At 48.8% G+C, this 16885-nt stretch overlaps 1 protein-coding gene across 1 annotated transcript; it reads left to right on the top strand.

Moving 5' to 3' along the window:
- The first annotated feature begins 3739 nt into the window (after positions 1-3739).
- Positions 3740-15174, top strand: LOC128334742 (collagen alpha-2(I) chain-like). The gene is made up of 11 exons (XM_053271837.1): positions 3740-4426; positions 5909-6004; positions 6748-6826; positions 7883-7961; positions 8467-8558; positions 9362-9478; positions 10222-10300; positions 11548-11626; positions 13548-14517; positions 14682-14784; positions 14893-15174. The coding sequence occupies exons 1-9, from the start codon at positions 3740-3742 to the stop codon at positions 13668-13670; spliced, it is 1431 nt and encodes a 476-aa protein (XP_053127812.1). The 3' UTR covers positions 13671-14517; positions 14682-14784; positions 14893-15174.
- Positions 15175-16885: the final 1711 nt, after the last annotated feature.

Genomic DNA, 16885 nt, shown 5'->3' with positions numbered 1-16885 from the left:
ACTGCTGCTTCGCCCTTGTGGCCCTTCGTGCTCTCCTGTCAGCCTTTCCATATGTGGCCGTGAGTCAGTAACTCCTCCATCTGGCCTGACACGTCCACTTCTGCCGCCAGCCCCTGGCTTACATTACAAGGAGCAAGAGTCACTTGGCCCCACTCTGCTCCTGCTGAGGACCACGCTCAGGTGTTTACTGAGGAGGGTTGGCAGGCAACCCTCACAGCAGCAGGAAAGGGCTTTAGTTACCGTTTAACTTGGGGCCACCCTAGATGTGATGTTAGTCACAGCATTTGGCCTTGTGTCTCCACATGTCGGTTAGGGTTAGGGTTTTGACTAACAATAGCTATTTCTAGATTTGTGCAGAAACAGAGAGTTTGAAACAAAAATGGTTAAGGCCCCACCTTGATGAGAGGGGACAGATAGCTGGCGGCAGGGGCGGTCAGGGTCCAAACTCTGAGCCTCCAGGTGTGGGCAGGTCCAGTGCCAACTGCCTTTGGCAAGCTGGGAGAGGGTTGCACTGGCCACCCCTTTCCACCGCTTCTGCCTCTGCTGCCATCTAATGGGTTAACTGTTCACTTTAGGCAACATAATTTGACAGCTGTAAGGGTGGATGATGGCGGTTAAGAATGTGTAAGCTTTTGAGTTCTTGAAAACTCTTTAAGTTGGATATTTTGCAGGAAAAAAGGGGAGGGGAGGGAGAGGAAGAGCTGTTCCTGGGGAGAGTGGGAAAGGTTCTCCTCTGCACTTGGGGAGGTGGGACATTGGCAGCTGCCCTCTACTGAGTCAAACCACTGGTCCATCAGACTAGCAGGAGTCTCTCCGCCCTATGCTGGAGGTGTCAGGGAGGGAAACGGGACCTCCTGCAGGCAGGTGCTCTTCCTAGAACAGATCCATTACCTCAGGGAAAGATCCTAGAGTGCTCACACATGAAATGCAAACCAGGGCAGACAGACCCTGCGTAGCAAAGGGGACACTTCATGCTTGCTACCACCAGACCAGCTCTCCTCCCTTCGTGGCACAGGGGGCTGCCATGAGCACGTCTGCTTTCTCTAAACAGCTCTGCTTACTTTCCTGCAAGTGTTGAGTGAGTCTCTTTCCCCCTTACCTAGCAGCAAAGGGGGAAGGAAGGTGGGAGTCTGCAACCCAGATGTGGCACCGCCATGCCACTCTTCCAGCAGGCCCTGCTGCATCTGCAGGCAGCCAAGCAGCACACGTGAGACTCTTCCGAGCACTGCCCAGTGGGGGTAGGGGCTGGGTAAAAGGGTTGGCAGCCATCCTGTTTGCCCAGTGTTGTGTGGGCACAGCAGCGGCTTCATTTGGCTCAATCCCGAGGGAGTGCTGGAGATTTGCATCTCTTGCAGTGTGAGTGTGCGCATGCACACACATTCCTGACACTAATGTTCTTCATGGCAAGGTCCCAACCAGCTGCGGGTGGCGGCTGGAGGCAGGCCTCGAGCGGGGCCCCAGCCAGGATGATCCGGTCTTGGTCGGGGGGGTGGGCTGAGCCAGCTGCTCGGCAGTCTGGGCGGCAGCTGCTCCTCCGTGGGGAGGCTTCACATGTAGGTGGCGGGGCACATGCTTGCTGGAGGAGGCAAACATCCCCCCCCCCCGCTGCCTGTGCTGCTCCTGCTGCCATGGCAATAGGGGTGGGGCCTGAGGGAGGCCTCGCCAGCCAGTGGCCTGCTGCTGAGCTGTCTGTCAGCAAGGAGGGAAAGCTGGGCCTGGAAATTGTATTGGCCAGCCGGCAGGCAAGACGAATGAGCCCGCCTTCTCGGTTTCAGGATTCACAGGTAAATAGCATAGCACAAAAGGAAAGACAAAAGCAAGGTGGGAATATCAGAGATTTGACAGAATTTGAAATATTAATCATGAAAAATGATGAACACTTACTGGGTTTGCTATACAAGTTGTCAGTGAAATCATGACTCAGAAAGACTGTGATTCAATGGTAGGGATGTGCACAGAAGCGCGGCTGGGCGGTTCGAAGGCATCAGCAGGGGTGCCTCTTTAAGGGCGGGGGAGGGTGCTCACTAGGGTTAAAAGCCTTTGGGGTGGCAGTGGCACCCTAACCCTAGCTCACCCTCCCCGCCCTTAAAGAGGCACCCCTCTTCTGTTGAACTTTGAACCATAAAAGGGCCATTAATGGATGCAGAATAGGAGTAAAACAACTGACATACAACGGGAATATCAAATGGAAACTGGATATTAAATTTACAGCGAATAATACTTTAAGAGAAAATTGGTGCGGAATGTATTTCCATTGGTATATTACTAATATATTACTTATCTCGAAGATAGGTGCTGGAAATGTACGAATTAGCCGGGCACCTTTTATCCTAAGTGGTGGACATGCACTAAAGCTCAGAAATTTTGGAAGTTAATCCACAAAAGATGCAGGGCGGATGGACGGCTCTGGTTCGTATCGTTGGTCAGCAGCAGGAAAAGAGGATGACGGAGAGGTTTTAAAAAGTGCTAGCACGGAGCTCGCGACTCGGTTGATGCTCGCCTCCCTCGCAGGGCTGCTTTGTCTCGCTCCCCCGGCCAAAACGTAGAGCGAAAAAGAGGCCCGCCCGCCGCCTCTGCCTTGGCAGGCTGTGACTGAGTCTATGAGAAAAGGACTGTCGGGGGGGGGGTGGCTGTCTTTTTAGCAAGACGAGGAGGAGGGAAGGGCGGGAGAAGGAGCCCGCCTGCCAGAGGGAGCCGCAGAAGCCTGCTGGCGCTCCAGACAGCCAATGGCTCCTTGCAGGCTGAGGGATGCAGGTGCACGCGCACGCACCACTGTAAGAGATTCAATCAGGGGAGGGGGAATCCGCTCTGGGAGCAGCCCCCGCCTGCCTGCCTGCTTGCCTGCAGAGGGTCCCACGTTCCCTCCCTGGCAGCAGCATCGCCAAGACAGGGCTGGGAGAGACTCCTGCCTGCAGGGCAGCCTTGGAGAAGCCGCTGCTGCCCGTCTGGGTAGACGGCGCTCAGCTAGGTGGAGCAAGGGGCTGACTCGGTCGTCTACGGCAGCTGCCTCTGCTCTTAAAGACCCCTGCCCTGCACTCGCGAGCCCTTAAGCACCTCCAGAGCTGCCTTCACGAGGAGTCACTGGGAGGGTATCCTGGGGGGGTCCAGGCCAGTCCCAGAGGACTGGCAGCCCGAGCTGGCAGCAGCCAAAGATCCTCGCCCCCCCCCGACTCTGGCATGCTGCTGCCAGCCGAGTAGACAATACGCACCGAAAGAGATCAAGGGCCTGACTCGGCAGAAGGAACGTGCCTGCCATTGCTCGACTTTAAAAAAAGAACCACTACAGAAAAGCCTCAGGAGAATGTGCAACCCTTTATAGAATAACTGGAGCAGAGTGCAGAGCACGATACAGAGAAGGAGAGATCGTTTTTTAAAAAACCACACGCTCTCCCTTTGCACCCGCCCCCCGCTTGGTGCCTTCATTCCTGGGGGCTCCCTTCTGCAGTGGGGTGGGGGGTGGGAGTTCGGAAGCTGCCAGGCTATCCAAAACGGCATAGAGGCTTCAGGGCGGGCCACTGGGCGTGCGCAGCCGCCGATACAGACATGCGCAGAGCCGCAAAGCCTTGGCGGGGGAATTCTGGCGGGCTTTCTGTGCTCCTCCCCGCCGCCCCTGGGAACCGAGCACACTTCTCTGATTGGTTGGCGGGGTGACAGGCGTATTACTGATTGGCGAGCAGCTGGACAGCGGGCTCCGCCTCCCGCAGCTGAAGCTCGCGACACCTCGAGCGCGCCACGTTTGATGGAGAAACAACTTGAGACAGCTGAGGCGGCAAAGGAGGACGACGAGCAGGGCCGAGAAGGGCCAGCAGCCCTGAGGAGGAGAGGTTCTCCTCGGGGAACGAGGGGGCTTCACGCCCCACACTGCAGCAGGAGGGCCAGGGCCGGGGAGGAGAGGTTCTCCTCGGGGAACGAGGGGGCTTCACGCCCCACACTGCAGCAGGAGGGCCAGGGCCGGGGAGGAGAGGTTCTCCTCGGGGAACGAGGGGGCTTCACGCCCCACACTGCAGCAGGAGGGCCAGGGCCGGGGAGGAGAGGTTCTCCTCGGGGAACGAGGGGGCTTCACGCCCCACACTGCAGCAGGAGGGCCAGGGCCGGGGAGGAGAGGTTCTCCTCGGGGAACGAGGGGGCTTCACGCCCCACACTGCAGCAGGAGGGCCAGGGCCGGGGAGGAGAGGTTCTCCTCGGGGAACGAGGGGGCTTCACGCCCCACACTGCAGCAGGAGGGCCAGGGCCGGGGAGGAGAGGTTCTCCTCGGGGAACGAGGGGGCTTCACGCCCCACACTGCAGCAGGAGGGCCAGGGCCGGGGAGGAGAGGTTCTCCTCGGGGAACGAGGGGGCTTCACGCCCCACACTGCAGCAGGAGGGCCAGGGCCGGGGAGGAGAGGTTCTCCTCGGGGAACGAGGGGGCTTCACGCCCCACACTGCAGCAGGAGGGCCAGGGCCGGGGAGGAGAGGTTCTCCTCGGGGAACGAGGGGGCTTCACGCCCCACACTGCAGCAGGAGGGCCAGGGCCGGGGAGGAGAGGTTCTCCTCGGGGAACGAGGGGGCTTCACGCCCCACACTGCCACTACTCGGCTGCTGAGGAAGACTAACTACAAGCCTCCAAGGGGCAGCAGCCGCTTTCCTTCCATCCCGCGGAGAAATGCTCTGAGGGAAGGCTGTCTCCACAGGGCAAGGAAGGGCTCCAAGCCCGGCAGTGGCTTTCACCTCAGCATTTTAATGAGAATAATTAATAAACAGTCATGGAGGAAAAGCTGTCTCTAAGCTTGCTTCTAATCCTCTGGGGGAAGTGCGCTATGCCCAGCCTTGGCTTTTACCTCACCAAAATAATGATAATAAATCTCTGTTGCTTCAGAAAAAGGAGGCGGAAACCACTCAAGCCATGCTACTTAGCCAGGATAGGGCTTTTTAAAAGAATACTTTGTGGGAGAGTGGTGGGACTACGGTCTTCAAGACCCCTGCCAAAAACCAGTTTCTGAAGTGAAGTGAAGTTTATGAGTGGGGAGTTCATCTCCCTGCTTTGGCTTCATCTTGTGCAAAAAACAAACAAACAAACAAACAAAACGGAGGGGAAAGGAAGTTTCTGAGTGGGGAGTTCATCTCTCTGCTTTGGCTTCATCCTGCCAAAATAACTCAAACCCCTTCTGTGGATGCTGCAGCCGTGCTGACGTGAACAAAAGCCCGGCCACCTCACTGCCCACATTTGTAGCATTTGTCTGCAGAGGGCAACACGCGACAGATTCTCCCCGTCCTCAGAACACTGGGGCGCCACAGTCTTCTGCATCACGGTGAAAACCTGTCCACTCTTAGCGCGTTCTTGCTCTGTGCAGACAAATGCTAGAACTATGGGCCGCGTAGGGCAGGACTTCTGAGCGCAACGGCACAGGGGCTGTAGCAGGAAATTCCCTGAGGCCAGGGGCTGCTGTGCAACTACAGACTGGCCCTTTTAGTCTGAGAAAACTGGGTGCGACCTGAGGCTCCTTTATTCTCCCAATAGCTGTGTAAGGCAGCATAATTCCTAAGAGAGTGGCTGGCTTGAATGGAACACCCTCCCTGCGCATTAAAAGGCTTAGGCTTCTAGATACTCGGAACACTTTTCTGAGGCAGCATAATCTCTAATTTTCAGGCAGGCTTGTATGGAAAATGATTCAGGCTTCTTAATTCTCTCAAGAGAAGAGAGGGTTCTCTTTATATTCTCTCAAATACTTTTTAATGAGTTATATCTTTTCATATTTGTGAACCGCCTAGAGCTAACTGGATAAGGGGGTATAGACACTTAATGAAAGAATGAATAAATAAATAAAACAGCCGTGGGAGGAGGAAAGATACTCTGCAATTTAGCACCTATCTTTAACTGAACATTTTTAATGTGTTCTATCCCCACAATATCGCTTGGAGAACAATTTAGCAAAAAGAAACGAAGTTGGCGCATGTGTCCCTGCAACCTCCAGGCCGGAGTGCAGCTCTTGGAGCATTTGCTCCTCCCAAGGGGCCAACGTGGCAGGTAAGGCTCCAAAAAGAGAATGCTAATTGTACAGGAGAAAATCTACCAGAATAGAATCCCTAGCTGTATCATTGCCTTTTGGGATGAGGCTTTCCTCAGAGGACTGAAAAAAGGGTACCTCAAATGTTCCTCCGATATATATTATATATTACGGATTATTTTTATTTTTTCCATTTTATATCCCGCTCTTCCTCCAAGGAGCCCAGAGCGGTGTACTACAGACTTAGGTTTCTTTCTCACAACAGCCCTGTGAAGTAGGCTAGGCTGAGAGAGAAGTGACTGGCCCAGAGCCACCCAGCAAGTCTCATGGCTGAATGGGGATTGGAACTCCGGTCTCCCCAGTCCTAGTCCAGCAGTCAAATCACTACATCATGCTGGCTCTCAATCCTTTGGCCAAATCCTCATAAGATTAAGAAATACCACATTGCCCTGACTTTATATATATATTTTATATCCCACTCTTCCTCCAAGGAGCCCAGAGCGGTGTAGTACAGACTTGAGTTTCTCCTCACAACAACCCTGTGAAGTAGGTTAGGCTCAGAGAAAAGTGACTGGCCCAGAGTCACCCAGCAAGTCTCATGGCTGAATGGGGATTGGAACTCCGGTCTCCCCGGTCCTAGTCCAGCACTCTAACCACTACATCATCCTGGCCCTGAATCCTTTGGCCAAATCCTCATAAGATTAAGAAATGACACATTGCTCCCACTTCAGAATAAGTGGCACAATTTGCTCTTTTCCAACAGATTTCAAGAAACAACCGACAGAGGCGACATCACAGAAGCCCAGAAGACGTGAAAGGAGCCAACGACACAGGCACACAAGGCAAGCCAATCCACAACCCAGGGGCTGCGTAGAAGCTTCAGGCTTCTCTCTTGTCCCAAACATCATCATCATCATCATCATCATCATCATCATCATCACACACTTTATATGTGAGCCACCCTGTAACAAATAGTCCTCTGGGGAGCTCACAACACAACATTGAAAAACGTCCTAGAAAAGCACATACAACACAACAAACACATCACAACACGAAACGGCAGCATCTCTAAGATGGTGGCTGCCTTGAATGGAAGAGGCTTCATGCCTCTTCAAGCAGCTTTGGGGAAACTGCCAAGAAGAGACACAATACCATATAGAGGTTGTATTCTGCCATTTAGAGAACACGCTTCACGCGTGTTGGGAGCTTCAAGCTTCTTTAGTCCCGCAATGCTTTTCTTGGGCTGCATACACTCTAGGAATTTAGCTGCCTTGAATGGAAGAGGCTTCATGCCAATTGCATTGTGTCCCCTCGAGAACCCTGTGTGGCAAAGGGGGCCAGAAGAAATGGAGTCGGCGCATGTGTCCCTATGACCTCCAGGCCGGAGTGCAGATCTTGGAGCATTTGTTCCTCCCCAGGGGCCAACGTGGCAGGTAAGGCTCCAAAAAGAGAATGCTAATTGTACGGGAGAAAATCTACCAGAATAGAATCCCTAGCTGTATCATTGCCTTTTGGGATGAGGCTTTTCCTCAGAGGACTGAAAAAAAGGTACCTCAAATGTTCCTCCGATATATATTATGGATTTTTATTTATTTTTCCATTTTATATCCCGCTCTTCCTCCAAGGAGCCCAGAGCGGTGTAGTACAGACTTAGGTTTCTTTCTCACAACAGCCCTGTGAAGTAGGTTAGGCTGAGAGAGAAGTGACTGGCCCAGAGTCACCCAGCAAGTCTCATGGCTGAATGGGGATTGGAACTCCTGTCCCCCCGGTCCTAGTCCAGCACTCTAACCACTACATCATGCTGGCTCTCAATCCTTTGGCCAAATCCTCATAAGATTAAGAAATGACACATTGCTCCCACTTCAGAATAAGTGGCACAATTTGCTCTTTTCCAACAGATTTCAAGAAACAACCGACAGAGGCGACATCACAGAAGCCCAGAAGACGTGAAAGGAGCCAACGACACAGACACACAAGGCAAGCCAATCCACAACCCAGGGGCTGCGTAGAAGCTTCAGGCTTCTCTCTTGTCCCAAACATCATCATCATCATCATCATCATCATCATCATCATCATCATCACACACTTTATATGTGAGCCACCCTGTAACAAATAGTCCTCTGGGGAGCTCACAACACAACATTGAAAAACGTCCTAGAAAAGCACATACAACACAACAAACACATCACAACACGAAACGGCAGCATCTCTAAAATGGTGGCTGCCTTGAATGGAAGAGGCTTCATGCCTCTTCATGCAGCTTTGGGGGAACTGCCAAGAAGAGACACAATACCATATAGAGGTTGTATTCTGCCCTTTAGAGAACACGCTTCACGCGTGTTGGGAGCTTCAAGCTTCTTTAGTTCCGCAACGCTTTTCTTGGGCTGCATACACTCTAGGAATTTAGCTGCCTTGAATGTAAGAAGCTTCATGCCTCTTGCATTGTGTCCCCACGAAAACCCTGCATGGCAAACCGAGCCAGAAGAAACAGAGTCGGCGCATGTGTCCCTACATCCTCCAGGCCGGAGTGCAGATCTTGGAGCATTTGTTCCTCCCCAGGGGCCAACGTGGCAGGTAAGGCTCCAAAAAGAGAATGCTAATTGTACAGGAGAAAATCTACCAGAATAGAATCCCTAGCTGTATCATTGCCTTTTGGGAAGAGACTTTTCCTCAGAGGACTGAAAAAAGGGTACCTCAAATGTCCCTCCAATTATATATTATGGATTATTTTATTTTTTCCATTTTATATCCCGCTCTTCCTCCAAGGAGCCCAGAGCGGTGTACTACAGACTTAGGTTTCTTTCTCACAACAACCCTGTGAAGTAGGTTAGGCTTTCCTCAGCGGACTGAAGAAAGGGTACCTCAAATGTTCCTCCGATATATATGATGTTTATATCCCGCTCCTCCTCCAAGGAGCCCAGAGCAGTGTACTACAGACTTAGATTTCTTTCTCACAACAACCCTGTGAAGTAGGTTAGGCGGAGAGAGAAGTGACTGGCCCAGAGTCACCCAGCAAATCTCATGGCTGAATGGGGATTTGAACTCGGGTCTCCCTGGTCCTAGTCCAGATCCATTGGGAGCACATACAACACGACAAGCACATCACAACACGAAGCAGCAGCATCTCTAAAATGGTGGCTGCCTTGAATGGAAGAGGTTTCATGCCTCTTCAAGCAGCTTTGGGGGAATTGCCAAGAAGAGACACAATACCATATACAGGTTGTATTCTGCCATTTTGAGAACACACTTCACGCGTGTTGGGAGCTTCGAGCTTCTTTAGTCCCGCAACGCTTTTCTTGGGCTGCATACACTCTAGGAATTTAGCTGCCTTGAATGGAAGAGGCTTCAGGCCTCTTGCAAAATTTTGTCCCTTTGAGAACCCTGCGAGGCAAACCGGGCCAGAAGAAACGAAGTTGGCGCATGTGTCCCTGCAACCTCCAGGCCGGAGTGCAGCTCTTGGAGCATTTGCTCCTCCCAAGGGGCCAACGTGGCAGGTAAGGCTCCAAAAAGAGAATGCTAATTGTACAGGAGAAAATCTACCAGAATAGAATCCCTAGCTGTATCATTGCCTTTTGGGATGAGGCTTTCCTCAGTGGACTGAAAAAAGGGTACCTCAAATGTTCCTCCGATATATATTATATATTACGGATTATTTTTATTTTTTCCATTTTATATCCCGCTCTTCCTCCAAGGAGCCCAGAGCGGTGTACTACAGACTTAGGTTTCTTTCTCACAACAGCCCTGTGAAGTAGGCTAGGCTGAGAGAGAAGTGACTGGCCCAGAGCCACCCAGCAAGTCTCATGGCTGAATGGGGATTGGAACTCCGGTCTCCCCAGTCCTAGTCCAGCACTCAAATCACTACATCATGCTGGCTCTCAATCCTTTGGCCAAATCCTCATAAGATTAAGAAATACCACATTGCCCTGACTTTATATATATATTTTATATCCCACTCTTCCTCCAAGGAGCCCAGAGCGGTGTAGTACAGACTTGAGTTTCTCCTCACAACAACCCTGTGAAGTAGGTTAGGCTCAGAGAAAAGTGACTGGCCTAGAGTCACCCAGCAAGTCTCATGGCTGAATGGGGATTGGAACTCCGGTCTCCCCGGTCCTAGTCCAGCACTCTAACCACTACATCATCCTGGCCCTGAATCCTTTGGCCAAATCCTCATAAGATTAAGAAATGACACATTGCTCCCACTTCAGAATAAGTGGCACAATTTGCTCTTTTCCAACAGATTTCAAGAAACAACCGACAGAGGCGACATCACAGAAGCCCAGAAGACGTGAAAGGAGCCAACGACACAGACACACAAGGCAAGCCAATCCACAACCCAGGGGCTGCGTAGAAGCTTCAGGCTTCTCTCTTGTCCCAAACATCATCATCATCATCATCATCACACACTTTATATGTGAGCCACCCTGTAACAAATAGTCCTCTGGGGAGCGCACAACACAACATTGAAAAACGTCCTAGAAAAGCACATACAACACCACAAACACATCACAACACGAAACGGCAGCATCTCTAAAATGGTGGCTGCCTTGAATGGAAGAGGCTTCATGCCTCTTCAAGCAGCTTTGGGGGAACTGCCAAGAACAGACACAATACCATGTACACGTTGTATTCTGCCCTTTAGAGAACACGCTTCACGCGTGTTGGGAGCTTCAAGCTTCTTTAGCCCCGACAACCCTGCGTGGCAAATCGGGCCAGAAGATACGGAGTTCTATAGTCAGGGCAACTCTGCAGGGGGTTTCCCAGAGTCTATTTCTTGGCATTTTGATTTTGAGTTCTTGGCACATGACAATGGTAGCATTTGTAGAGTTCTGGTATGTCACAACTTTTTTCTGTGTAGAGAAGCTTAAAGAAGGTAATGTGCTTGGAAGAAATTTTATATTCAGTGACAAGGAAGACTTAGATGGTGTGTGGGGGGAGTGCTCAAATGTAGCCTGCATCACTAGTGTTTTGGTATTTTCAAACAATATTCGTATCTTTTTCATACAGCTCATAATTAATCTATGGAATTCTCTGCCACAGGATGTGGTGATGGCCACCAGCTTGGATGGCTTTGAGCAGGGTTTAGACAAATTCATGAAGTCTATCAGTGGCTACTAATCTTGATGGCTGTATGCTATTTCCAGGTTCAGAAGTAGGGTGCCTCCTAATACACAAGGAGCTGCAAGGGAACAAGAATAGGAGAGGGAGCACACCTTCACCTCCTGGTTGTGAACTTCCTGGAAGCATCTGATGGGGCACTATGGGAAACGGGATGCTGGACCACATGGGATTTGGGCCTGATCTAGCAAGGATCTTCTTATATTCTTGTTCTAATTGTGAAATGCACAAACCAGTTAAGCTGAGAGAGATGTGACCGGCCCAGAGTCACCCAGCAAGTCTCATGGCTGAATGGGGATTTGAACTCCGGTTTCCAAGGTCCTAGTCCAGCACTCTAACCACTACATCATGCTGGCTCTCAATCCTTTGGCCAAATCCTCATAAGATTAAGAAATGCCACATTGCCCCTACTTCAGAATAAGTGGCACAATTTGCTCTTTTCCAACAGATTTCAAGAAACAATCGACAGAAGCAACATCACAGAAGCCAAGAAGACGTGGAAGGAGCCAAAGACACAGACACACAGGGCAAGCCAAACTAAACCACAACCCAGGGGCTGCGTAGAAGCTTCAGGCTTCTCTCTTGTCCCAAACATCATCATCATCATCACACACTATTTGTGAGCCACCCCATAACAAATAGTCCTCTGGGCGGCTCACAACACACCATTGAGAAATGTCCAATAAGAGCACATACAAAACGACAAACACATCACAACACAAAACAGCAGCAAATATCCAACCGGCAGCGACACAGAAGCCACAAAGGAATTAAAAGAGCCGACAAGGATGCACAAGATAGCCAAAGCAAGGGTTGTGTTCCTCACCGCCCTGAATGCTCTGTCAATCCACAGGCCATCAGTAGAAACTTCAGGCTGCTCTGTTCTCTCACCACCTGTGGAAGGCAGCGTGATCTCTCATTCTGTGGCTGCTTGGAATGAAATACGCTTCATGTATGTTACAAGCTTCAGGCATCTTCATTCTCCCAACAGCCTTGTCAAGCTGGATATCCTCTAAGATGGCGACTGCCTTTAACAGGACACACTTCATGTGTGCTGCATGCTCAGCAGCCCTTTGTGCCATGTTTGGAAAGAAGAAACAGAGTTGGCACACATTTGCAATGACCTCCATGCCGGAGTGGTGATTTTGGAATGTGTTCTCCTCCCAAGAGGCCTGTGTGGGAGGCAGGATCAAAGACAGGGACTGGACCCAAAGTAAAGGGATCCCACCCCTGTCAAAAATAGAACTCCCAGGGTGGTGTAAGAGACAATCGAACAGGAACTAGATTAATGCCTGCTATAATGAGGTTCTTCAGCAGAGCACTGAAGAATCTATACCAAATAAGTATTGTTATGGCTGACAAGCAGACTAGGTTTCTCAGTAGTTATCCCTCAATGGTTACTCTAAAGGAGGACTCAATTTCAATAGGGGTTGCATTGGGTAATTTGGCCAGGATGTCAGCCAGTATTCATTATGCATTGATTTTTGCAAGATGAGATGAAACAGCTGTGAAACTAGTTACCAAGAAATCAAAGATTTCATCCTTAGTGAACTTCTCATATTCTAACAGAAGAATGTGGTATTGCTCACACTTTAAAATCAATGACATGCCTTTTTCTCTTCCAGTGGGTTTCAAGAAAGAGCATAAGGAATGAGGAGGACACAGAAGACAAGACAAGCTGACCTGATCAATCTTGTGACGAGGAGGCGCAATGTCCGAGAATTGAAGAACTATTCAACATAGTTATTCAGTTTTGTTCATTATAGTTCTTCAATTTTATTCAAAATCTAAATATGTGTAAATATTGAGCATACATATTTATTTCACACTGATCGTCACGAATGTAAAAGTGAAACTGTGAAAAGTATATTCACCAAGTCTTGCTCACACTTCAAATAAATGACTTAACATAAGAACATAAGAACAGCCCTGCTGGATCAGGCCCATCTAGTCCAGCATCCTGTTTTGCACAGTGGCCCACCAGATGCCATTGGGAGCCTACAGTCAGGAGTTGAGGGCATGCCCTCTCACCTGCCATTACTCCCCTGCAACTGGTACTCAGAGGCACCCTGTCCTTGAGGCAGGAGGTGGCCTACAGCCCTCCGACTAGTAGCCATAACTAGACTTGACTTGTTCTTTCCCAGCAGATTTCAGGAAAGAGCCTAAGGAGCAAGGAGAGTGAGGATAAGACAAGCTGTCTCAATCTCTTTCGTGATGAGGCTTCATCAGAGAACTGAAGAACATATACAAAATATAAAGATGTATACAAATACTGAGCATACTTATTTATTACATACCGATTGTCACAGGAGAATATAAAAATGAAACTCTGAAAATGTATTACTCAGGAAATCTAAGGTGTCATCCTTCATAAATGTCTCATACTCTAACATCACGTGGATTTGCTCACACTTCAAATAAATTATGTAACTTGTGCTTTCCCAAAAGATTTCAAAAACAGACCAGTGGAGGCGACAAGAGACAAGCCATGCCAAGCAAAACTGCATTACCCTTTTAGGTCTTGTTTTCAGAAGATTAGTCTCAAAACCAGTGGCTGGCTGCTGCAAATAGAGGCTTCAAGCGTGAGCTGATTTTATCCTTGGTCCTGTGAGGTAAATTAGCCTGGAATATTCTGTGCTGGCTTCAAGGGTTCATGCCTAAAAAATAAGAATACGTTTGTTTAAATTGTTTGTATCCTGCCTATTGAAGAGCCTTAAACAACCATCTCTTCAGCCTGGATTTTAATGATATCTTGTTTTAATCTTAATTTTAATTAGATTTAATCTGGTTTAAATGTTTTTTGATTTTAATTGTTTTATTCTGTGTGTTTTATTTTATTTTAATGTAAACCAGCCTGAGCCAATGAATGAATGAATGAATGAAATAATAAATATTCAACAAAATGCTATTCAGGGCCTCTTACCCTCTCTTAAATTAAAACAACCCCCCCCCACTAAATGCAAAACAACAACAAAACCCACTATTAAATGCAAGCCCCCACACTACTAAATTTAAAAAAAAACACTACTAAATGCAACAACCCCCCCAAAGCCCACTACTAAATGGGGAAAAAAACCACCACTAAATGCACACACTCCGCTAATAAATGCAAAAAAGATTCACTACTAAATGCAATAAAACTGAAGATAAAATAGACAAGAAAAAAGAGCATTCACAACTAAAAACTGAGTATTCTAAACAGGAGTAAAAAAAAATAACCACCATTGGCTCTGTTCACCAGCCATTCTCATTGAGCTCTGTTGGTACATTACTCGTCAGGTTTTTTCACCCGTCAGGCATCCTTTTTCACTTGTGACAGATGGGTAGACTAGTGGATTTTCTGAGCCCTGATTCTAAACCTGGATTGGAGAAAAATGAAATTTTTCTTGGTGCAGATCTCCTGACCTAGCTGCTTTGCGTGAGTATTTGTTCAGTGAGTCTGAAAAAAACTATTATTGTGATGTTTGAAACTAACATTTAACACATTTGTTAAAGATTTGTGGTAATGTTTTATTTTGAAACATGAATTATTTGAATTGATGAAAGAATGTTAATATGCCTATATGTTCTCTTTTTACCCAGCATGTTGACTTGTATGCAGTGCCATGTGGATTGTGGATAAATCCCTACAAAGGAGGATATTGCAAGAAATCGGAAATTTATAAAAGTGGCTACTGTCAGAGAGGTATGTATCAACTCCTATTTAGATGTTTTTACTCCCTTATTAGGATGTTAGATATACAGTTAAGGTGACTCTATTTATTTAAAAGTCTTCTGATTTTCCTCTCAAAAGAGACTTGTGCAGACAGGTTGAAAGTTGCTCTTACAATAAGTGATGTAGGGACATAGGAGCTGAAGTCCTATGGTCAGGGTGAAGTGCTGGTAACCTCTCCCCTGTAGCCTCCAAAGAAAGAGGAGAACTTTCTGCAACTGGAAGAAAAAAGATGAAGTCTGAAGAAAAGATTCACTGTGGAAGGAGCGGTCCGCTTGCCATGGACTGTGATGCTTTCTTGCTCCACGTTATTGATAGCCAGTTTAATTTATTCTTACCTTTAAATTGTTGTTCTGTATGTGAGCATTCTGTGCATTCAGTATTTCTTCTTTTTGGGTTCTTCTTTTTGTAACGTATTTTAAATGTCTGGAAATTTTTTGTTGTAGCTGCTACACTTCTGATCAAACCTTCGATTTTGAAGAGCAATCCTGACAAGATGCAAAACAAGGGAGCCTTCTTCCTTAGAAACCTGTGGTAAATCCACGGGGGCTGCTCCAAGGACAGCAATATCTGACATTTTGTTTGACAGAGAATTCCACAAGTGGATGATGCGTTGTGTGAAAAAGTGTGTGTTTGTTTGTTGGTTCTAGATTTCCTGCCAATCAATTGCATGGGATGACCCCTGGTTCTAGTGTGATGTGAGAGGGAGAAGAATTTCTCTCCATCCACTTTCTCCACCCTATGCCTGATTTTATAGACCTCTATCATGTCTCCCCGCAGTTGTCTTTTTCTAAACTAAATAGCCCCAGGTGTTGTAGCCTTGCCTCATACGAAAGGTGCTGTAGGCCCCTGATCATCTTGGTTGCCCTCTTCCGCACCTTTTCCAGTTCTACTATGTCCTTTTTTAGATGATGTAACCAGAATTGTACACAGTATTCCAGGTGTGGCTGTACCATAGTTTTTGAATAAGGGCATTATAATATTAGCTGTTTTATTTTCAGTCCCCTTCCTCATGATCCTTAGCATGGAATTGCCCTTTTCCGCAGCTGCTGCACATTGAGTCGACATGTTCAACGAGCTGTCCACCACCACCCCAAGATCCCTCTCCTGGTTAGATCCCATAAGCATAGACTTGAATTTGGGGTTTTTCGTCCCAATGTGCATCACTTTACACTTGTCAGCATTGGAGCTCCTCACAACCTGTTTTGGATTTCACTACCCAAAAGAGTTTGGTAGCTGCAAATTTGGCCACCTCGCTGCTTCCCCCTGCTTCTAGATCATTTCTAGGGCAGGGTCTTCCCTTGGGGGCCAGAGAACCAACCAAGCCCTCTCCAGTGCAGCACCCTCCCCCTGCCCTCGCCTTTCCCACCCCGAGCAGCATCTCTGTGGGTTCCTTCCAAGCACTCCACCCTCCCCCTCTTGATTGGGGCCTCACAGACCAAGGGCAGGTGTGGGGTTCTTCTGGTGGGCCTTTCCACTCTGGCACATCCAAGACCAACATGGCAGCCTTAGGAAGCACCTGTGAGATAACAGCTTCTGTTTTCTCCCAGTGTGAGAACTTCTGGCTGTCATGGGGTGTAGCACTTGCTGTGAAGGTGGGAGAGGAAAGAAGGAAAGCCTTCCAGCACCAGGGCAAGGTGGAATTAAACGGCTCTCCTTCACTTAAGCTGCCTCCATTGAGGTGGGAGACCATTTGAGAGGCCTCATCCTTGGCCCCCCCCCCTTGCCCTTTTTATCTTGAACAGCCTGGTAAGGCAGGCTCAGCTGAGAGAGAGCGGGGAGCCCAGAGCCAGCTGTGTGACTTAGTGGGGATTTGAAGCGGGGTGTGTCTTTGTCTCTAACCACTACCCCACCCTGTGCTGCTCAGCATGCAAAGAGAGGCAGCCTCCAGCATCCCGATGTTCCTGAACTACAACTCCCAGCATTCCCAGACACAAGGCATGATGGCTGCGGATCCTGGGAATTGCAGAGCAGCCATATCCGGAGTCCTGCTTGTCCTGAAATGGTCAACTGTCCAAAAAGGCAGAATAAGACAGAGGGTGTGATTCCTGGCAGCAGGGAACACAGAGCTAGG

Source organism: Hemicordylus capensis, chromosome 10, assembly GCF_027244095.1.
Source record: "Hemicordylus capensis ecotype Gifberg chromosome 10, rHemCap1.1.pri, whole genome shotgun sequence".
NCBI lineage: Eukaryota > Metazoa > Chordata > Lepidosauria > Squamata > Cordylidae > Hemicordylus > Hemicordylus capensis.
Note: the sequence above shows the minus strand (reverse complement) of the source record. Positions and strands in the feature narration are given on the sequence as shown.

Excerpts from the sequence above, each read along its gene's own strand:
- LOC128334742 (XM_053271837.1), top strand. The coding sequence starts at position 3,740 with ATGGAGAAACAACTTGAGACAGCTGAGGCGGCAAAGGAGGACGACGAG. Across the intron at positions 9,479-10,221 it reads CCAAGGGGCCAACGTGGCAG|ATTTCAAGAAACAACCGACA; the intron begins GTAAGGCTCCAA and ends CTTTTCCAACAG. Across the intron at positions 10,301-11,547 it reads CAACGACACAGACACACAAG|ATTTCAAGAAACAATCGACA; the intron begins GCAAGCCAATCC and ends CTTTTCCAACAG.